This window comes from Leucopleurus acutus (assembly GCF_964270905.1).
Source record: "Leucopleurus acutus genome assembly, chromosome: 4".
Classification (NCBI taxonomy): domain Eukaryota; kingdom Metazoa; phylum Chordata; class Mammalia; order Artiodactyla; family Delphinidae; genus Leucopleurus; species Leucopleurus acutus.
The window spans coordinates 137,092,043-137,115,537 of NC_139146.1; the positions used below are offsets into that span (position 1 = coordinate 137,092,043).

At 44.9% G+C, this 23,495-nt stretch overlaps 1 protein-coding gene across 2 annotated transcripts in view; it reads left to right on the plus strand.

Annotated features, from left to right (window-relative positions):
• The window catches only part of SETD7 (SET domain containing 7, histone lysine methyltransferase), a 52,187-nt gene extending 31,876 nt beyond the window's left edge, over positions 1–20,311 (plus strand). Inside the window, exons 6-8 of one of the 2 annotated variants that reach the window (XM_082838319.1) lie at positions 945–1,062; positions 5,745–5,902; positions 20,226–20,311. In XM_082838319.1, the coding sequence (XP_082694445.1) occupies positions 945–1,062; positions 5,745–5,902; positions 20,226–20,256 (307 nt within the window). In that variant the 3' untranslated portion in view covers positions 20,257–20,311. Of the gene's footprint in view, positions 1–944; positions 1,063–5,744; positions 5,903–10,974; positions 16,760–20,225 lie in introns of those variants that run through there. The other variant, XM_082838318.1, reaches the window with a different exon arrangement.
• The last annotated feature ends 3,184 nt before the right edge of the window (positions 20,312–23,495 follow it).

Genomic DNA, 23,495 nt, shown 5'->3' on the forward strand with positions numbered 1-23,495 from the left:
AAGGCAGTCAGGCAGGGATGTATCCTCAGCCCAAACTGAAGGGCAGTCATGCGGCCAAGCAGCAGGACGTATAATTCTGTCCCAGGGAGAGAGTCAAGAGGTAAAAGCAATAATTCAGCCTTCCAGCCCATCAAATAAGCAGAAGATCTACATAACAAAAATCCCAGATGACCAGTTCCACCAGAGTCATTACATCACAGGGGCCAGAAGAACTGAAATCCTGTGGACGGGGCATGTACTTACTTACTAAATCCAGTTCCGTAATCAGGAGTGCTGTTTTCTTATAAACCAGTGGTGGGCAAATTTGTCCTATAAAGGGCCATGTGGTCAGTATTTTAGGCTTTGTGGGTCTCTACTGCAACTACTTAAGTCTACCTTTGTAAAGCAGTCATAGATAATATTGAACAGATAGGTGTGGCTGTGTCCCAATAAAACTTCATTTACAAAAATGGACACAGCCAGATTTGGTCCTTGAGCTGATCTGCTATAAACTCCTTTGTTGGGAAGTGCTTATTGGATATATTTTATTATGTAAAAGATTCATCTTGGGGCTCCATTAAAACAGTCTTTCCCTCCTATTTGGCACTGAGAAACTTAGGTATAGCTTTAATTAGCTTTGGGAAATGTTTGCCTTGTCTAGGAAGACAGTGGAAATTGTCATTAATTAAAACAGACAAATTTTTAAAAACCTTCTATCAAGCACTGAGTTACCTTGTGAATATATACTAATAATCCCTTTATTAGAGAGCAGTGAGAGAAATAAGTAACAGTTCTCCAGTTTCTAATGCCAAAATATGTGGTTTCACTGTTTCTTACTTCCTCATTGGATTATTATGAACTGACCTTTTGTATCCCGTAGCTATAAGACTATTTTGGTGGTTGATGTAAGGGATGACATATCAAACTAAAAAAAAAATCATTATTTGCCCCTTTTTTCTGTTTAGGGTTTATGTTGCGGAATCTCTCATTTCCAGTGCTGGAGAAGGACTGTTTTCAAAGGTAGCAGTGGGACCCAATACTGTTATGTCTTTTTATAATGGAGTCCGAATCACACACCAAGAGGTGAGCGGGGTAGAAGTGGGAAATCAGCATGATTGGTTAAAGGGTTTTGTTTCAAGCACCCTTATTAATTTTCTCACTAGTCCTTTTACTTTAATATTCACTAGGAATATAAAGGGGCAAGAAGCTAGGGTTTTTGGAAACTGCCTGGACATTGCCTTGCAGCCAGCCTCAGACTGCTTTAGCAAAGACACCATAGGTTATGTAGCTTATGAACAACAGAAATTGATTTCTCGCAGTTCTGGAGGCTGGGAAGTCCAAGCTCAAGGTGCCAACAGATTCAGTGTCTGGTGAGAGCCTGCTTCCTGGTTCATAGATGTCCCTCTTTGTGCTGTAACCTCATATGGCAGGAGGGATGAGGGAGCTCTCTGGGGCCTCTTTTATAAGACACTAATCCCATTCAGGAGGGCTCTGCCTGCTGTCATGACCTAAACACCTCCCAAAGACCCCACCTCCGGATACCCTGACATTGGGGAGGAGATTTCAACATACGTTTGGAGGGGGGACATCAACATTCAGTCTATAGCAGATATTTTCCTCTTATTTTTTTTTAATTGTTGTGAAATCAAGTCTATTCATCTTTTTTTTTTTTATTTATTTTTATTTATTTATTTGGCCACACTGCACGGCCTGTGGGATCTTAGTTCCCCGACCAGGGATTGAATCCGCACCCCCTGCAGTGGAAATGCAGAGTCTTAACCACTGGACCGCCAGGGACGTCCCAATTTTCCTCTTTATTTTGAGCCTTAGTATGTTTTTGTTTTTTTTTTTTTTTTTTTACATTCCACAGCTATTTTATAGAGAGTGGGCTGGTACCATCAGGGAGACAGTAATTGCTTTGTATCGGACTACACCCAGTATCTGAAAAATTGAGATCCAACCGGACTCTGTCAATAATTAATTTATGACCTTGGGTGGGGTGCTTTACGGGAAGGGCCCCTACTTCTGTCTGTGCAAAAGCCATACAGTAGCCTCCATCTTACCTGGAAGGGTTCTATTTCCAAAAAAAATTAAAAGTTGAAGAGTTGAATCACCTCTTGCCTTTAAGACACAATCTTTGATACACTTCTCAGATTTCATATATGTTTTTTTGTTTTTGTTTCTTCACTTCACAACTAGCTTCCTTAAGTGTCTGCTGAAGGGTGAAAGCTTGATGCTTTGAGCACAGCTAGGGCTCTGTCCATCCTGGTCTCACTTGTGTGAAGTGGGGTGGGACTTAAGCCCATCACTCACGTCCCACCTTCACGTCTTCATTTTTCGTTTGTTCCTATGGAATGATAAAAAGCAAAAGGCCGAGAAATAATCAAGTCACTGTACATTCAAAGCAGCCGCCCAAGCAAAGATGTCAGTGCAGAAACCGAGCTGTGATCTGCCTCGCAGTGTCCCCTTGTGATGGTCAATCCAGAAAGTCCAAGAAATTCAGCCTGTGGACGGTGGCGCGGGATACTGACACATAATTTATTCAAACGTTTTACATCTAAGGAAACTGAAGCCAAGAGGGGTTAAGCAATTTGCCTAAGGTCACAAATATAGTAATGGCAGAATTCAAGCAAGGTTTCTAACAGCAGAATCTGGCTCTGTGCTGAAACTCACTATATAAATGAATGAGGGTGCCTCCTTGCCTTCATGAAGTTTAGATGAGAAAAATACACAACTAGTGGCAACATAAGGAAGATGGTCCTGAGTGTCGTATATCAAATCACATAACAGGTCTGGAATATTAAGATCCACGAAGATTTTTTCACTTTCATCACTGCTGTATCCCCTGCACCTAGAACAGTGCCTAGCATATGGTAGGTGCTCAGTCAGTATCTGTTGAATGAATATCAGATACAAATAAAAGCATAATTGTAGCTTACAGACAGGAGAGATGGTATACCTCTGAGTGTCAACAGTTTTTGAATGAAAGTGGGATCCTGTTAGTTCCAAAACGCTGTCCTTGCTGGCATGCACAGATGCTGGGGCCTGTTGGTCAGGACTGGTTGGGAGAAGGGATGCCCGCTGCTTGCACAGCAGATAGTGAGTCCTGCTGTGGGTGAGAAGGCACACTGGTTGTCCGTGACTCTGCTGGTCGCACCGATTGCCCATCTGCAGCAAAGGCGTAGGACTTTTCTGGCGCTCAGTTTTGCATTCCTTAGGTTTCTGGTTCTGTTTGATGTTCTTACTTTCATTTTTCTTTGGCTTCATCCTTCTCTCTGTAGAGGTTCAAGGGATTTGAGAGGTGATTAAAGAAAAAGACCACAAGAGGCAGCAGCACACAACAAGCTTTATAGATATGGGGTGGTGATTGGGCAGGGCTGCATGAGAAGGGGGTGTCCTCCCAGCATGAGGCCGTTCAGAGGTTTATGGCACAGGGGCCAAGGTCCAGAGGGGAGCAGGGCAACGGAACTCCTGGGAAAAAGAAGGACCGGCGAGGGGGTTAACATGTCTAGGTGATGTGTAGCCTGGGAGGGGTCTCTGGGCCAAAGAACTCCAAAGGACAGCTACAGTCTGGCGTCTTTATGGTCCTGGGTTTATCTATCTGCTCCTAGCAGATGTGGGGTGAGGTTTTGTGGATGAAGCAAACTCTGAATGGCTAAAACTCTGCTCTGTTTGGGCTATTTAAAATAACAGTGGGGTATGTAAAAATTTAAGGTTGGTGGCGATGGGCTTTTAAGGTAACAGGTCTCAGCCAGTAGTGAAGAAATAAACAACCTAGGGGCCCATACACAGACGCCATCTTTGACTCGTTGACATAACACTCACCTGCTTTTAATTCAAGACATCTGGTGATAAATGTAAGGCCCGACACTGAAACTCTTAGAGGAAAACAGGCAGAACACCTTATGACATCAATCACAGCAAGATCCTTTTTGACCCACCTCCTAGAGAAATGGAAATAAAAACAAAAATAAACAAATGGGACCTAATGAAACTTAAAAGCTTCTGCACAGCAAAGGAAACCATGAACAAGACGAAAAAACAACCCTCAGAATGGGAGAAAATATTTGCAAATGAAGCAACTGACAAAGGATTAATCTCCAAAGTTTACAAGCAGCTCATGCAACTCAATATCAAAAAAACAAACAACCTGGGACTTACCTGGTGGCACAGTGGTTAAGAATCTGCCTGCCAATGCAGGGGACATGGATTTGAGTCCTGGTCCGGGAGGGTCCCACATGCCGCAGAGCAACTAAGCCCATGCGCCACAGCTACTGAAGCCTCCGGGCCTGGAGCCCGTGCTCTGCAACAAAAGAAGCCACTGCAATGAAAAGCCCGCCCATCGCAATGAGGAGTAGCCCCCACTCACGCCGCAACTAGAGAAAGCCCGTGCGCAGCAACGAAGACCCAACACAGCCAAAAATAAATAAATGAATAAATTTATTAAAAACAAAACAAAAAACCCAATCCAAAAATGGGCAGAAGACCTAAATAGACATTTCTCCAAAGAAGACGTACAGATCACCAACAAACATATGAAAGGATGCTCAACATCACTAATCATTAGAGAAATGCAAACCAAAAGTACAATGAGGTATCACCTCACACTGGTCAGAATGGCCACCATCAACAAATCTACAAACAATAAATGCTAGAGAGGGTGTGGAGAAAAGGGAACCCTCTTGTACTCTTGGTGCGAATGTAAATTGATACAGCCACTGTGGAGAATAGTATGGAGGTTCCTTAAAAAACTAAAAATAGAACTACCATATGACCCAGCAATCCCACTACTGGGCCACTATATACCACTGTATACCCTGAGAAAACCATAATTCAAAAAGAGTTATGTATCACAACATTCATTGCAGCTCTATTTACAATAGCCAGGACATGGAGGCAACCTAAGTGTCCATTGACAGATGAATGGATAAAGAAGATGTGGCACATATATACAATGGGATATTACTCAGCCATGAAAAGAAACGAAATTGAGTTATTTGTAGTAAGGTGGATGGACCTAGAGTCTGTCATACAGAGTGAAGTAAGTCAGAAAGAGAAAAACAAATACCGTATGCTAACACATACATATGGAATCCAAAACAAAAAAAAAAGTTCTGAACAACCTAGGGGCAGGACAGGAGGAAAGATGCAGACGTAGAGAAGAATGGACTTGAGGACACGGGGAGGGGGAAGGGTAAGCTGGGACGAAGTGAGAGAGTGGCATGGACATATATACACTACCAAATGTAAAACAGACAGCTAGCGGGAAGCAGCAGCATAGCACAGGGAGATCAGCTCCGTGCTTTGTGACCACCTAGAGCGGTGGGATAGGGAGGGTGGGAGGGAGATGCAAGAGGGAGGAGATATGGGGATATATGCATATGTATAGCTGATTCACTTTGTTATAAAGCAGAAACTAACACACCATTGTAAAGCAATTATACTCCAATAAAGATGTTTAAAAAAGTAGACATCTGGTTACTTTTTTGTGTCTTTGTAAAGGGACTTTAAATCCTTTTTTTCATATAAGATAGGGGAAAATCAATAAATGCTAAGTTGAGCTGCCTGGCGCTGCCCACATACGCCTTTTGCACCATCAGTGTGCAGGGTTTGCACCATCGAGGTGCAAGAGATGCCTTAGGCCCCTTCCACGTATATGGCACTCAAACCATGAAGTTTAAGGATAAATGAGTTAATATCTCCGGTGTCCTTTGAGCTCCTGGGAGGAAGGGCCTTTCTAATGTTCGCTTTCTTGTTTTCTGCAGGTTGATAGCAGGGACTGGACTCTTAATGGGAACACCCTCTCCCTCGATGAAGAAACGGTCATTGATGTGCCTGAGCCCTACAACCGTGTATCCAAGTACTGTGCCTCCTTAGGACACAAGGCAAATCACTCCTTCACTCCGAACTGCATCTACGACATGTGAGTAGGATGCCAAGCGGCCAGTGGCTGGGGCCCCGAGAATGAGGAGGGCACCTCAAAGGTGTCATCCTGCCTCGAGGAAGGTGGCTTCCTCAGAATATTCGAGGGTCCTCTGGCCAGGGGCCTCATGGTTATAACTTGAAACTCAGAAATGGAAAAGTGCTTCGAAGAGTAGAAATGCTGTGGAAATGCTGTACTTAGTGGTTGCTGTTTTAGTGTGGCTTTTTTGTCCTTTAGTTGTCTCATTCTGGAAAATTAAGGGTAGTGTCCTCTGAAGTAATAGTACAAATTGAAATGACTCTGCACAGTGGAGATTAGGGAATCCTTTTATTATGTGCAAGGAAGGAGAACCCAAAGATCCTAAGCCTAGGGTGTGAGCTCTCAGTATTGGGAAAAAAACGTGTAAAATCAGAGTCCCTATCATTTAACAATCAAGAGGAATGAAATACTGAACACAGGCTACAACATGGAGGAGCCTTGTAGACATGCTAAGTGCAAGAAGCCAGTCATGGGGACTTCCCTGGTGGTCCAGTGGTTAAGACTCCACGCTCCCAATGCAGGGGGCCTGGGTTCGATCCCTGGTGGGGGAACTAGATCCCACATGCATGCCGCAACTAAGAGCCTGCATGCCACAACTAAAGATTCCGCATGCCGCAACTAAAGATCCCACATGCCGCAACTAAAGATCCCACATGCTGCCACGAAGATCCCACATGCTGCCACGAAGATCCCGCGTGCTCGCGACGAAGACCCAGTGTAGCCAGAATAAATAAATAAATATTAAAAAAGAAGCCAGTCACAAGAGCATGTAGTGTATGATTCCCATGTATATGAACAGTCCACTATAGCCGCAGAGACAGAATGCAGATCAGTGGTTGCCTAGAGCTGGGGGCGGGGGTGGGCGGAGTAGAAGTTGATGGCTAATGAGCGTGGAGGTTCCTTTTGAGGCTGATGAAAGCTTCCAAAATTAGTGGTGATGGTTGCACAACTGAAAACCACTGAATTGTACACTTTAAATGGATGAATTTTATGAGACATGAATTATATCTCAACAAAATCATTATTTTAAAAAATCAAGTAATCCTACTTCCCCTTCCAACGGTGCATTGAACCTCTTGGAAACCTCCATTGATGAGAACCTTACCATTATCCACAAAGGCGGCTGTCAGGACAAACAAATACATATCATGGAATTAGCTGTTGGGCTCTGATGATTAGAAAGTTCCTTCTGTTGAGCCCTTATGGGTTTCCCTGTAATATCCAGCCCTTGGCCCTAATTACCTCCCTTTTTTTCTTGTGTACAGTGTCAGTCTCTCTTCCACATAGCAGTCCTACAAATATCTTAGTAGTTTTCATGTGCCCTCCGAACCCTCTCTTCCAAAAGGCAAGCATCTCCGACTATGCCTTAAAGGATACAGCTGAGATTCCGTGTTGTTGCTGTCCTTAACTCAGCCTGAGGACAGGCTAGGAGTCTAGGAGTTAGGCAGCTGTGTGCAACCTTTTCTGATCAGCTGTAGTTTGCTGTCACTTAGTCCTCTAGCTCGTTAACAGAAGCAGGATCTGATCATGTGCATTTAATCTGTAGGAAAATTGCCAGGATTTGAATATCCCTTCTTGCATCCCTGAGATGGCTTTAAAATTGTTCTGGCGCTGACTTGCTCTGCTTGGCAGCCAGTACCAAGTACTGAAGCTACAACTTCTGTTTAAAGGGCGGGTAGAAATGGCAAAGGACATGTGTCATGTGAAATGAAACTGACACTGTTATTAACTCCAAGGCTTTCAGGGCCAGTGTGAATTAGGCCAAAGCATCGTTGCAGGCTGCACACAGCTCAACAACAACCCTTTAAAGCAGTGGTAACTAAGGATAACAAATGCTACCTAGGCTGCCCCTTAAAACAAATGAGTCCTGTGATTTCATGGCAAGAACATGATTTTTCTCATCAAAAAGAAGAGAGCACAGGAGACGAGAAGGAACCATTTGTGCAAAAGCAAGTCCCTCCTCAGAGTTTTTTGTTTCCAAGCCCAATGTGAACGATTAGTTATTTGGGGTCATGGGGAGACTAGCTGAATAATAATCAAATATAACATTCAGATACCAATCCATGGCACTCATTTGTTTCTAAAACCATTGGTACTGTTATGCACACTGTAACTTAAACAGAACAGCAGTTCTATAAGCTGTTTTAACTGTACTCTGGTACAGCGTGCCAAATGGACAGATAGGCAGGAACTACTTTTCTCGCTGTAAATATAGGTTACTTGTCGACAAGGGACCGAAGAGGGTGGCCCAGAGGTTTGGTCTGAGTGCTAATCGTGCAGCCAGTGTTTCCTGAGCACTTCCTCTAGGTCGGTGCTGTGCTAAAGCCTGCTGTGCACATTGTCATTCAATCCTCCCAGTAACTTCGTGGGGCTCCTGGTATTACTGCTGGTCCCAGATCAGTGACAAGAAACGCAGGGCTCGGGCTTCCCTGGTGGCGCAGTGATTGAGAGTCCGCCTGCCGATGCAGGGGACGCGGGTTCGTGCCCCGGTCTGGGAAGATCCCACGTGCCGCGGAGCGGCTGGGCCTACGCGTCCGGAGCCTGTGCTCCGCGACGGGAGAGGCCACAACAGTGAGAGGCCCGCGTACTGCAAAAAAAAAAAAAGAAAAGAAATGCAGGGCTCTTGTCAAAGTGGAGAAGTGCTCTTAACCATTGTGCCTTAGGGCTGCTTTGAAGAATCAGCACCTGAGATTGAGTTCTGTCTTTTCAGTCTGTCCATTTTCTACTGAGAATAACGATAATGAGCAAGAAAATTAAAGTACAAGAGGACGCTAAGAGAAATCTTAGGCTTCTTGTGTGATTTTTTTCCAGTGTACCAGAAGGTTACCTAGAGCTCCATTTCAGGAGTATTTTTTTTATTGAAGTATCACTGATTTACAATACTGTGTTAGTTTCAGGTATACAGCAAAGTGATTTGGATATACATATATTCATTTTCAGATGCTTTTCCATTATAGGTTATTACAAGATATTGAATATAGTTCCCTGTGCTATACAGTAGGTCCTTGTTGTTTTATCTATTTTATATATAGTAGTGTGTATCTGTTAATCCCATACTCCTAATTTATCCCTCCCCCTCTCCCCGCCTTTCCCCTTTGGTAACCATAAGTTTGTTTTCTATGTCTGCAAGTCTGTTTCTGTTTTGTAAATAAATTCATTTGTATCTTTTTTTTTTTAAGATTCCACATGTAAGTGATATCATATATTTTTCTTTGTCTGACTGACTTCTCTTAGTATGACAATCTCTAGGTCCATCCATGTTGCTGCAAATGGCATTATTTCATTCTTTTTTATGGCCGAGTAATATTCCATTGTAAGGAGTATTATTTTTTATTTTATTTTTTTAGGAGTATTATTTTTTAATGAAATATTTTAATTTAGAGACAAAGAGTTGTGATTTTAACAAGGAGTTCCCAAATCCCTGATCCAGGGATGTCCTCTGTGCTGGAGCACAGTCTGAGACTTCTGTGCACGTGCGTGCTCTCATATACCCACGTGCCTGCTTACACATGTCACAACTGATACGAGTCTTCAGTTGTGCCAGGCACTGCTTGTGGTGCTTTATTTATGTGACCCTATCTTGTCACCACAATGACTCTTGGAGGATAAGGATTACTGGTGTTATCATGATTTGGCAGGTGAGGAAAGTGAGATTCAGAGACACAGAGGCGAGCTTTCCAGAAGGACGCAGTAATAATGTGTGGCACCAGGACTCACACCAAAGTCTTCGGGCCCAAATCAAGTGTGCTTTCCAAGAAACAGGACAGCCAAAGGGGGTGGACATAGAGGCCCCCTTGGAGTGAGGGTGTGGTTGTTCCTTTTTACTCCCCACAAAATATGTCCATACACTGCAGACACACTCCTCTCCCACCAAGCGCTTGCCATCGAGCCCCATGTACCTCTGACTTCCGGCCTGGAACCTCCTCCTTCGGTGTTTCAATGCCCTTTGTTCAAAATGTAACTATAAATGAATGGATTTGACCAGATGCATAGGAAAACAAAGTTAATTTCTTTCTGGCCTGCCTTCCAGGTATCCGTGTTGGGTTTCAGCAGCTGTTAGAGGAGATGAGTCTCTTAATACTTATTTAGCTCCCGTTCCCCTGCAGGGAGCTGTGCAGGTGAGCCAGGCTGGGAGCCTCTGGCAGAGGAGCATAATCCTAGCTTTAGCCCGGCCTCTCCCATCACAGGGTGCATCGGAGGGAAATCTGAAAGAAGCAGGATGGCAGAGCGGTCTGGGCTTCCCTCTTGGGAAAAAAATCTTCATTTACTTTTTTTTTTTTTTTTTTGCGGTACGTGGGCCTCTCACTGTTGTGGCCTCTCCCGTTGCGGAGCACAGGCTCCGGACGCGCAGGCTCAGCGGCCATGGCTCACAGGCCCAGCCGCTCCGCGGCATGTGGGATCTTCCCGGACCGGGGCACGAACCCGTGTCCCCTGCATCGGCAGGCGGACTCTCAACCACTGCGCCACTAGGGAAGCCCTTCATTTACTTTTATGCTAGAAAATAACTCTTCCTCTATAGGTACAGGATGGAAAACAGAGGTTTTTGCTTTTGAAAATCCACAGGGCTCTTTCTTACAACTCCAGAAGTGCCCTGGCAAAGCCTTTCCCCGAGGTACAGCTGAAATGCTGACAGGCTGCACTGGATCTGATTTCTCATTAAAGACAGATTTTTGTTGAAGATCCTGATTGTTGATTTACAAATACAGAGTGGCAAATAGGCTCGGAAAGGAAGATGGGGCCGTGCTTTTTAAACCTTAATGTACATAGGAATCACCGGGGAGGGGGAGGGTGGCGGGGTGTTAGAATGCAGATTCCACTACCAGGTCTGGGTGGGGAAGCCCGGAGTATCCCCGTGAGCACCAGGCTCCCAGGGGAAGCTGATGCCGGCTCCTCTGTGGCCCGCACACTGAGGACCTGCCGGTGGTATCCAGGGCGCAGCAAGCACACGGGTGATTCCTGCCTCAGCCCTTCTAGCCTTTGCATCTGACCTCCCGGTCCGGCCCGGGAATGACCATGTGCATCTTGATGTCTAGGTTTGTCCACCCCCGTTTTGGACCCATCAAATGCATTCGCACGCTCCGAGCCGTGGAGGCCGACGAGGAACTCACTGTTGCCTATGGCTACGACCACAGCCCCCCGGGAAAGAGTGGGCCTGAAGCCCCCGAGTGGTACCAGGTGGAGCTGAAGGCCTTCCAGGCCACCCAGCAGAAGTGAAAGGCCTGGCTCTGGGCTTCAGAGACCTGGAATAGAAACTTGGATCTATGCACTACGTTTATCCGACAACGGGACAACCAGGGACTGCTCATGCTGTGACATCACATCCTCTCACTCTGCGTTCGCTACAACTTTCTCGAATACTAACTAGGTCTGACTGTATTACTCATACCAGATTTAAAATTAGCTAGCAACAACGCCCTCCTGAGAGGTACTGTTGAGCACTTGACAGAAGACAGCGTGATGTTCTTGGGTGGTTCAAGACTAAATCTGTACCACATTCAGAGATGCCAAACGATTAGACTGAAAAAAGGGAAAAAGGGGGTTTTTCAGTCATTTTTAGTCAGTGGCTTTTCCATGAGGTTTATTTCTGTGGCCAGTGCAAATTGCGTTATCACACTTGCATATGCGCCATATGGAGGACAGAGAATTACTACATTTTTATTCTCTAAATGTAGTATCATTTGCCTTTTAACCTTTGATCTGTTCTTGCAATAGAATGGCCTTGTTTTTTCCCTAGCGAACAGAACCCCACTTTTTGAGTCACTTCACCCCTTAGTCCTCTTCTCTATCTTAGGTATCTTTCACAAGAGAAAACTTCCAAATGGATTTCGTTTCAGTGCCAGTGTGTAGGTCTCTCTGGCTCTCTCTATATCACTGTTTCATTATTATGTCCTAATATAAAGACCTGGCTCCTAGGGCCGGGCTATTATTATAGAATTATTATTCTCGCATGTAAACAAAGGTATCTTTGCTTTAAGATGTGAGAAGAAATGAATTTACTTTGTTTGCATTAAGTTATGGAAGAGTTGTAACATATACTTTAAGAAAGAAGAGAGGGAAATTAGTATTTCTAAGCAGTAGACGTGGCAATTTTGCAATATCTTCAATAGTGCTAGTAATTTTCTTTCTCCTTGGGTACACATTAAATGTACATAACAGAGCAGTCTGGCTTGTGGCACAGTGCATTGAATTCAAAAGTCAAATAGCAAACTTGAATTATAACACAGAATTCAAAAGGTTTTTTTCGTTTTTCGTTTTTTTTTTTTTTTTAAATCGCTACTGTTAAGAGAGACGTACTGATCACTAGGTACAAATCAAACCTTAATGGTAAAACTCTTCATCATTGTAATTTCAAAGCACTTATCTGCTTCACAGCCTTGTGAATTAAGACTAACACCTGTATAGTTTAGAAGCAACGGTATCAATAGCATTTCAGCCATTTTTGCTCGCCGTGTGTAATCACAACTGCAGAAATAAGGAGAAAAGCCCCTGTTTTTTAGTTTAGCTAATTAGGTATGTAACCTGACTGGGATTACTCTGGGGGAATTCTGGGAGTTTGGGGTTTTTGTAAGTGCCCTCACCACACGCCATAGCTGTGTCCTCTTCAGATGCCCAGCTGAGGAGCTGGGAGGTCTGGAAAGCAGCAGTTGCTACAAGTTGCAACTGTCAGCTGGGGCACCTGTCACCGAGTCAGTTTGGTCTTGAAAGCTGAAGCCTTCCACACTGTAGCTCTGGCTAGTAGGGAAGGCTTGCTGGGAGCAGGAAAAGAGAAAAGAAACAGGCAGGAGGAAGTTTGCTATTTCATGTCAGCTACACATCGCTCTTGGGAAGAATTTAACAAAAGTGCTTCATCCAGAGCTGCTCACAACTTTCAGTTCTGGCAGCTCCTGGGCACAGGATTCAGCCTTCAAGACAGTGACAGAAGTGGCCCTTTCCCTTGGTAAATCCAGGCTTCCCAGAGCTCCCCTGTCCCCAGCAGTGCAGCCGGGTGGCCATGGTTTCAGGGAGCTAAGCTGCTGGTTCACTCGTGAGAAATTCTGAGGCTGCCAGGAGGATCTTCCACGAAGTGAACTGAATAGAGTTTTTAAGATTAAAAGGCACCAGGATAGGATCGCTTCTATTCTGTAGAAAGAGACCGTTCCATAAACTGGCCGATGGGCAGAGTCTTGGGACTTGTATTCTGATAGGTGCTTTCATTCAGACGCGTCCCAAAGTAAGTGACTGTCTTCAGGAGAAAGATGGCTTTAATCAGCCCCAGTGAGTTGGGTTGTGAAGCCAGATCAGGGAGTGCGGTCGGTCGGGGGAGGATGGCGCAGGATCCAAAGCAAGGACTTCAGGCTGCCGGCTGCCATGGGGTGTAATTTCTGTCCCAATGGGCTTCCCCATTCAAATGGAATTTTTCTTTTCTTTTGACAAAAGTGGCTGAAGAGTTGGAAATAGTGATTAACCAGCGAATCCATTTTTCAAATAAGATAGTGAATAACTCTCTGAGTTTAAAGCCTGGCAGTGTGTCTGTCTGTGACGTTCAGACAAATCAGAGGAAGCAGTACATCCAAGCTGAGCCTCTCCACGTCCTCTCTCCTGTCTCCCTTGTTCTCTGGCTCTTCTTTCTCCTGCCCTACCCGCTCCTCTCTCTCTCTCTCTGTTGTCTGTGAGAATGGCTGGTGTTTGTACATAACAGCGTGCCAGCTGATCCCTCCGGCCGCTCCCTCTCTCCCTCCTCTCCTCCCAGTCTCTCTGGCCCTTTGGACCCTCTCTGTCTGTCTGTCCCTCTGCGAGTACCTCTCTCCATCACTCTGTGTCCATGTCTGGTTCTGCTGCTTCTGTTGTCCCCCTGACACCCCCCCCCCACCAAATGTAAGGCTTTGTCACAGGGTGGGGTCGTAGGGGGCCTTGAGATTCACTGTGTTCTGTAGGTAGATAAAACAGTCAAGGGGGTTGGGGTCCCATGAGGAATTAACTGGTGAGGGAATAGGGTTTGTTCCCTGTTTGAACCAAAGCTGAGGGGGAAGCCTTGGGATGTATTTTTCTACTGAATCTTGATGTCCGCTGTGGAAGGAAATATGTCAGGAAGCAGGTAGTTTCATCAGCATCGTAACAGAAATGTGGAAGAGTCCAGGTGGTGGGGATAAAGGAGTAACTTTCTGCTCTCCTGCAAAAGGGCCGGTGCCGAGGAGGGTGCCTGATGCCATGGTCCCCATCAGATTCACTCAGAGCCGTCTCAGTCCAACTCCTGCATGACTAGATCTTTCCTTAGCAGCTTTTCTATGACAAAATATTATCTTGTGTTAGAGTTAGGAATAGGAACTAATCTGTAGGAGTATGTCCCCAAATGGGCATTTGAAAGGACTCACAAAAAACAACCGTAAGGATTGAATTTCTGACACAGAGGAATGATGAGATTTAAAAGCTACAGGCAAGGAAGACTTGAGTTTTGCATTACCTATTCTTATTTTAACCTGCTTCATCCCTGGTCTGCCTGAGAAACTGAGAAGGAAATTCGTTGTTCAAGACCCCTTTGAACCTGTCTGGGGCTGTCATTAAACTTATTTGCCTTCTGGGGGTTCTTCACATTGAAAAACAATTTCCTTATCACCAACAAACTGAAAAGGCCCAACTGAAGGCCAGGTGTAACCATTGACAACATTTAATTGTAAGGGTAAAATTGCAGTAACTGTGAACAGTGAGTTCGAGGGTTGTCTTCTCAGTGAGTGGTATGTGGCACTTTAGTAAATTTCCTTTACTATATGAAATTTTAAATCACTCACTGCAAAATGCATTTAAGATCTTCCAGGAAGGTTATTGTTTTCTGTTGTGCTTTGTTTTAAAACAGTTGCCTCAAGTTTCTGTCTTAAGAGTAGTGATTTAGAATCCAGACATCTTTCATTTTAGAAAAACAAGCAAAACCATGTTGCAAGACTGATAGTCGTAATGTTTATTTGCCGCAGATCAAAGGTTCACAAAATATATTGAATTTACATCTACTTGAGGTACCTTGATAGACTGGTTTTTTTTTGTCTTTGATCTTTCCCTTCAGGAATGTGGAGCCTCAGTGTCCATTTTGATTTTTAAAATCCTAAATTGTAATCGTTTTATTTTGCCAAATGGGTGCAGACATACTCAAAGCAATGAAAACTATTTCAAGCCATACAACCACAGGGATGGAAACCCTTTTCACAAATTTTAACGTGTTTGTATGTAAATAGATGTTTGTATGAACTATTTTCATGGTAGAATGAATATATTTAAGTGAAGTTGAATTATTCCAGTGCTATTTAAACAAATTGCAAACATTTTTGGTGAGAATTCTCTGAGTCTATTGAGATATAATGCAGATCAGTTTTGATTTTTACAAAATCAAAAAGCCTACAAAAAACTCTGACTCATGGCAACTTCCCCGCGTTGTTGCACCTGACGTGGAGAGAGCTCGTAGGCTTCCCCAGTGCCTCAGCCGCTTCCTGGTGGAAGTTAGGTGCTCGTGGAGGTATGTCCACCCTTAGTGACATCACTCCGGGCCTTTGGGGGCCCGTGAGTGACTCAGAGGCATTAGAGACACCGGTGCAGTTATCCGGAGCACAATTTCTTTGCAGGGCAGCAGAATCAGAAGCCAGACGTGGCCATGGGAACCTCGGAACCGGGTTTTCTGGCCGCCATCCACCGCTTTCCTTACTGCCTAGTCACACACGTCAGGGAGGCTGCCCTCAGTGGAGCTGGGGTTCAGACCCCCGGGTGGGACCTCACGGTTTTGCCAGCAGTCCCTGCCTCTGGGCCTCCACCTCGAGAGAGGACGGAGGAGGGTCCTGCTGGCAAGGGGCCCATTTCTCAGCACAGTACACTTCCGGTCTCAGCTCTGGGAAACTATGCACCCAAGCACCAAACTTCCAACCAGAGAGAGACATCCTCGGATAACGCAGATCCTTGCTTCCTCTGTCTGTGACTTTACACACCGTTGTTAGAAGTCGTTTTAACATCAAGACCAATCACCTCCCTATAGGACATACCTCCCAACTCCCCTGACTCTTACTAGAACACTCCTTTATAATGATATTCAACTTGAGTGGTTTTTTTTTTTTCCGCTTTAGTCCTGGATATAATGAAATGATAAATATGATGACAAATTTTCACTGTGTATACTAGCAATATGTACACACATACCAATGTATCTTAACCTACAACTTGGTTACATTTTGGGTGACTGTCATTCATCTCAAGTCATGTACTGGGAAACTACAGGGACTACATGATGTCTGCTTATCATAGAGGAAAGTTGGGTTCATGGTTCTGAGCTCCCTACTTCAAAAGTTTTTCCTCCTGGGTTTTCTGTGTTCTCTTTTTATCCTGAAATGCATTGATTAGGTTGTGAGGTATGTTTAAGGATTGGAAGCCAGGGGAATGCTTTCGGCATTTATTGCAACCAAAAGTTAACCTCATCACAGTTAACGAGCATCTTTGATTGGTCTTTTGTGGAATTTGAACTAAATCTATGAGCCTTATTCAATATCTATAATTCTATGATTTTTTTAAATTATGGGAAATTAATGAAAGATGTTTACATGAATAATGTTTGCCCTTACTGTGTTATGAATGAGTTTTTTGTAGTGTGTCTGGGTGCATGTGCAAGAGTAGGAAAAATGTTTCTGAAACAAAACTTGACAAATATTTGTAATGAAAAGTAAATTTAAAGATTGCTATAATTGCGCTATAGAAACAATGCAAGTATTAAACAAAATATACAATCACCTGTCGTTGTCTTCCTTTGGTTGCCTGGGGCAGGAAGGCAGTAACATATTTCTCTGCCATGTCTTCCTGTATATTTAAATTACTAAGCAAACTTTACATTTGAAGTTGTTTAAAAATGTTACAGTAAGTCCCCTACATATGAACGAGTTCCATTCTGAGAGTGCGTTCGTAAGTCCACTTTGTTTGTACGTCCAACAAAGTTAGCCTAGGTACCCAGCTAACACAATCGGCTACATAGTACTGTACTGTAATAGGTTTATAATACGTTCACACAAATAATACATAAAAAACAAACGCAAACAACAAAGAAAACATTTTTAATCTTACAGTACAGTACCTTGAAAAGTACAGTAGTACAGTACAACAGCTGGCATACAGGGGCTGGCACCGAGTGAACAGGCAAGAAGAGTTATGGACTGGAGAAGGGAGGGGAGGTGGGAGGTGGTAGAGCTGAAGGATCGTCAGCAACAGGAGATGCAAGGCAAGCTGCAGTTTCACTCACGCCTGACGCTGATGAAACGCACGTTCGCATCTTTGAAAGTTCGCAACTTGAAGGTTCGTATGTGGGGGACTTACTGTATTAACCTTTTACCTTTTTCAAAGCATCATAGTAAGACCTGAGGGAGGGGTATGAAAGGTGAGGAGCCTGCTGTGTATTTGGCATGGCACCCCATACACCCATGAATCCAGAAAAATTAGCCACATCAGCCAGACGTATCTGATGGGCTCCATAAACGTTAAGGATATTGAACGTAAATCAGAAGATCAGCGAAAATATCTGAAGAACGGGAAACTTCCACTTGTGGTTGAAGATACAGGAACGTTGTTAGATGTTGTGGTAGATCTTGGTGATCTTAGGACAGCTTTGAGCCAAGGAAGCCAGAAACCCCTTATTTCTGCCCAATCACTGCCAACGTTCCCAAACTCTCCCCTACAACATTCCCAAAGCACAAAGGCCAGTGACAAAGGAGGTAAAAATAGTACTTTGCTATCAGCCGGGCCGTCTACCCATGGTCCCAAAGAAGTGAATTCCAGTAAGCTGGGTGTCAAACTGAAGCAGCCCATGAGCCCGCCTGCTTTATCTTACCTCCCTCGGTTGCCCATTCTTTGATCTTATCACACTTCCTTCCATTGAAGCAAGTGAGATGACTCAGTCCAAACCGGGCTAGATCAGTTTCCCCACTTGGATGAAGACACGTCCATACACTGGAACTTTAAGGCAGAGTTTCGCCCACTAACACACAATATTAATATTCTTCCTCCTTGTGTGGGAGAGGGGTGTGAGATTAAAAATTGAATAAAACTGGGGCAAGTCTAAGAAGCTCAACTCTCAAAAGTGAACCATCAGGCAACAGTTTTGGTTTGTTTTTACTGGAGTACAGTTGCTTTACAATGTTGTGTTAGTTTCTGCTGTACAGAGAAGTGAATCAGCTGTATGTATACATATATCCCCTCTTTTTTGGGTTTCCTTCCCATTTAGGTCACCACAGAGCATTAAGTAGAGTTTCGTGCGCCATACAGCAGGTTCTCATTAGTTGTCGATTCTATACGTATTAGCGTATATATGTCAATCCCAGTCTCCCAGTTCATCCTACCCCGCCTTTCCCCTCTTGGTGTCCATACGAACAGGCAACTTTTTGTGGATTAAGATGGATGTAGGCTCAAGTGTTGTAGCATAAGGGATTGTGAGGAAGATTGAAACCAAATTGTTTTAGTCTCAATACTCGTCCCACATATACTTCTTACTAAATATCTGCTTTTGGGTTTTAATGTTCCAGACCATTTAGCCTGCTAATTCACACTAGACTTAAAATTATTTCAGAAATTATTCATTTCTAGAATTAGAATTAGATAACAATCATTCAGAAGGATTTTATGCATCTGACTGGTTTGGGGTTGTTCAACTAGAAAGTTTTGCCCCAAAAGTATTTTAGAAAACAGCTGTTGCCTTTTATATAAAAAGATGATGCAAACTCCCCTGCAACACACTGGTATGTGTTTCTCTTAAAGTTTTGTTTCTTTGTGAAAACCAAAAGCCATGGTTTTGAATTTAGAGCTTCACTTCTTTTTTTTTTTTTTTTTTTTATTTATTTTAGCTGTGTTGGGTCTTCTTTTCTGTACGAGGGCTTTCTCTAGTTGCGGCAAGCGGGGGCCACTCTTCATCGCGGTGTGCGGGCCTCTCACTATCGCGGCCTCTCCTATTGCGGAGCACAGGCTCCAGACGTGCAGGCTCAGTCGTTGAGGCTCACGGGCCTAGTTGCTCCGCGGCATGTGGGATCCTCCCAGACCGGGGCTCGAACCCGTGTCCCCTGCATTAGCAGGCAGATTCTCAACCACTGCGCCACCAGGGAAGCCCCAGAGCTTCACTTCTTATAATGTATATAGAAAAAGATGAATGGCTCCATCTAGATTGCTACCAAATTTTTATTGCCAAGTATCAGATTTTGCAGGTATCAGTATCATTCTGATATTGCAAGTATCAGAATGCTTCCAGCTTCAAGAAGCCTAAAAACCTGCCTCAATATAGCTGAAGCAATAAAGATTTACTATCTCACATAACAAGAAGTGTTGAGTGACCCTGGAGTTGGTTAATTCTAACCAACTTTCTATCTTTCTGCTTTGCAATTCTTAGCAGGTCCGGTTTGCCCTGAGGGCCCAGTTCACCCTACAGTCACAGCATGGGTGTCACAGTTGCAGACATCACAGCCAGATTTGGCAACATCTAGTGGGTGAAAAGGAAAATCTCTTGTATGGTCTCTACCATGGAGGAAACCTAGACCAATCCCTTGCAGGGCCATGGGGGCACCATGATTACCTGAGGGAAGCTTACTGCTGTGTGGAGAAGGGCGGAGGGCCTGAACGAAGCTGGGATTCTCCCAGCAAGGAAGAAAGGAGAAAAGACAGTTGGGTTGACCACTCACAGTGTCTGCCTCTTCTACGTCACAGGTTTTGTCTTATTTTCTTCAGAGAAGAAAGGAAATAGTTTCTTCAGATACACAAATGGATTTTCTAATTAATCAAATCAACTCCGAGAATTCTCCAGTGGCTGGTGTGGGAGAGAGTTCTACAAAGATACATTTAGGTCAAGTTTAAAGGCAGTTTTAAATGTTTAGGTTATTCATTTATCTCACAAACAGCCATGTGATACAGGTACTGCTATCACCCCATTTTAGAGAGGGAAGAACGGAGGCATACCGATGTTAAGTAAGTTGACTTGCAGTTAGGTAACCCGGTCGCAGAACTCACAAGAAGTGGCAGAGGCAAAGCATGAAGCCGGGCAGCTGGGCTCCAGGCTGCTCTCCTAACCACACTTACAGGAGCTCCTCTCTCCTCCTGCCCTTCACTTTTTCATGCTCTCCACAGGGTAAAACCAACTATTAATATCCTTAGTCTAAGTCTTCTTTCCCTTGATCATTTGCTTAGCCAGCTAATCGACTGATCTCCCAGGCCCCATCCCTCCTCGGTCCAATCCATGCGATACTGAAACCGAGCGGGGCCCTGTGGGGCTTCCGGGCCTGGAGGCCTTTTTGTCCCCCGTTTCTTGTAGGCAAGACTCCAGCCTCCATGACCTTCCCTGAGTTCCAAAGGGCAGATTCGAACAGTTGCTAATCAAGGGAGGAGCAGCTAAGAAAACACCTGAGGCCAGATTACAGGGACCAGAGAAGCCCATCAAGATTAGGAGACGGACCACCTGAGACCCTGCACACACCCTCATCTTGTCAGCAACCCCGCCCCTGAACTACCACCATAAAACTCATCACATCCTCCCAGGTTGGGACATACGGTTTTCTGAGGCAGTAGCCTGCTGTGTCCCCCTTTGCCTGGCAAAGCAATAAAGCTATCCTTTTCTGCTTCACCCCAAACTCTGTTTCTGAGGTTTGATTCGGCACCGGTATACAGAGAAGCTGAGCTTTCGGCGTCAGTATCCAGACCACCTTCCTACGGTTTTGCTCTCATCACCTTCTGCCCTGATCCGGAACTTCCACCCCCTCTGCCTTGATTCCAGTCGTAGCTTCTCCATCCCATCTTACTTCTCATTCCTCACCCCCACCACGTGCAGCTCCCTCAGTGATGAGGTTTCACTGCCTCTCTGTGGTGGCACCGGGGAGGGTCATGTGATGGATGGGACCTGGGCTCTGGAGTCAGACTGGTTTGCATCAGCTCTGCCACTGTCCAAAGGACAGCGGGCTTTAGACTGCTCTCTAGCAAATGTAGCACCTGCTGCACAGGGTTGCTTGGGGATTGTAAAGACTGAGCTTTTGCAAGCCCTCCCTCCCTGAGCTTCTTCCCTCCCCTCCGGTCACTCTCACTGCCTTCTTGTCTTTAGAAATGCCAGGCTTGCTCCAGCCCCCCTCTCACCTGCGCGTGTCTTTCTCCCAGATCCACATGGCTCCCTCCCTCGCCTCCTACAAGTCTTTGCTGAAATGCCTTCCTTGACCATCCACTTAAATTGCAGCATCCTCCTCTCCGCAGCATCTCCGAACCCCTTTACCCTCCTTTCTTTTTCTCCAGACCACTTTCACCTTCTAACTTACTATATGATTTCATTATCCATTATGTTTGTTCACTGTCTTTCTCCTCTCTCTAGACTGTCAGCTCCAGGTGGGCCTGGATTTAGTCTGTTTCATTCACTGATGGATCCTTAACGTGAGGCACATAGTAAGCACTCAATAAACTGAACGGGAGTCCACAGATGGTAATGTTTAAGAGAGCTTTGGTAATCATCTTAGATTGAAATCCCAGCGCTGCCATTTCCCAACTGTATGATGAAACTTCTTTATGTTTCAGTTTCCTTACTTGTAAATTTACATTAATAATGATACCTAAAAAAAAAAAAGATTGAGTGCTTGACCCATGGAGCAGACTCACTAACTGTGTCCTTTCTGCTTTGGAATGCCACCTTTGGGGGGTGGGGGGTGGAGGGGGCAGGAGAAGCTGGCCTCACTCTACATGACCTGCCCTCACTGCCCCCCCCACCCCCGCTTTTCTGCACCCATGGACATCACGGGCCACACTGTATTCTCGATTGTTTAATGAGTGAAACACCTTGCTGGCCTCCCCCTTAGATGACAGGCTTCGGGGCCAGCAAGTGTGTCTTTCTGGATGCATACAAAGCGTTCTCCAAATACTTGATGTAAGAATGACGGAGCTGGAGTGTCGTTTTAAAAAAAATCATTTTCTCGGCTTGCTCATTCAATCAACACGTATTTCTTACCATGTAGCAGTCACTATTTTAAGCCATTAACAAATTGGCAGGGAACAAAAACAAAGTCCCTGCCTCGTGGAGCTTACGTTTTCATGGCGACCCTGATCATGAGCCAGCAATGGCTGTAAGTGCTATGGAACAAGGCAAGGGGTGTGGCGGTTAGATGGGGGACCGCACTGAGGGAGGGAGTGCAAATCGGGGGGTCTGGTAGGGTGGAGGCCAGGGCTGTAAGGAGAAAGGGCCGGCCAGGTGCTGTGCTCAGAGGGCAAGCAGGAACCCAATTCTATAGGGGCCCCCAAAGCCATTTTAAGGACTGGGTTTTTAACTCAGAGTGGATGGAAAGTCAACCGATGACATGAACCACTTTTGTGTGTTTTTTAAAACAAACCAGCTTTATCCAACTTAGTTTCCTGAAGGTTCCAAAAACGCTGTTGAAACCGTAATTGCCGTTGGGGCTTCAATTGGAGGGCTCTGAAGGGAAGAGTGATAAGACCTGCGTTACTTGTGTGACAGGCTCACCTTGACTGTTCACAGGGTGCAGAATAGCCTGGAATGAGGGGGCAGGGAGTGGGGTGGTGGGCAGGTGGAAACAGGAAGAACAAGGTGATGGTGGGTGGGACACAGGGGCGATGGCGATGAGTGCTTGAACTGGGGCTACACCATAAAGGCAGAGACGGTAGGATTTGCTGAGATATGGGGTAGCGATTTTAAGGTGTTGGTCTTATTATTTCTCAGGTACAGGGAGGCCAACAGATCAGTGCCGTGGAAGGAAAAGAGAGCTCATTACTCACAGTTCCCAAGGGGAGGGGACACCAAGCCACAGGGGCCACGCAGGGAAGCGCCAGGGTCGGTCAGGAGGCAGAGGGAACAGGCGAAAACAGGGACAAGAGGCTTGATTGTGGTTTCTGGGGGAAGAAACAGGCAGGAAGGTTTAGAATTAGGTTGAATAATTTCAATGGGCTCTGCGGTATAGGGGCTGCTTTTAGTCACCTGGTACCTGGCCTTGGGGTGATAGAGGCCTGGGCTCTTCTTTTAAGAGCCCTGAAAGAAGCCGGTTGCAAGATGGGCTCTGGATTGGTTGGTTTGCATATGAAAGGACGAGTTGTTTGCTGTCTCAAGGAATTGGTGGCCCAGGGTCAGCAAGGCCCCAGATGGCCAAGCATCAGAAGAGAAAGACAGGCTTAATTCATTGGGAAGTAAGGAATCAAGCACGACTCTGATCTTTGGTCTGAACAACTAAAAGAATGGAATCATCACTTGTGAATATCACTCCTGCCAATCCTGATGGTTTTACCCTGAATCACCTGCACTCTCCCAGTTTTTGTTTCTATTTCCAAACAACCCATTAATTTCTTCGTGGTCCAGCTCCCCCTTGTGGTGAGCATTTATTCTCACACTGTTTCTGACAGGAATCCATCCGAAAGAACTTTAGCAAAAGGATTTGATACATTTTGAAAACAAACATGAAAACTGGGCTGATGTCTATTTATTCCCATTATCAGGTTGAACTTTGTATAGACAAATGAAGACACAATTTGCAGGGCTTTTTTTATTTTTTAAATAAGCCCAAATTTCAAAAGGTCTAATAGCACTTTTGGAGCTTGCAATAAA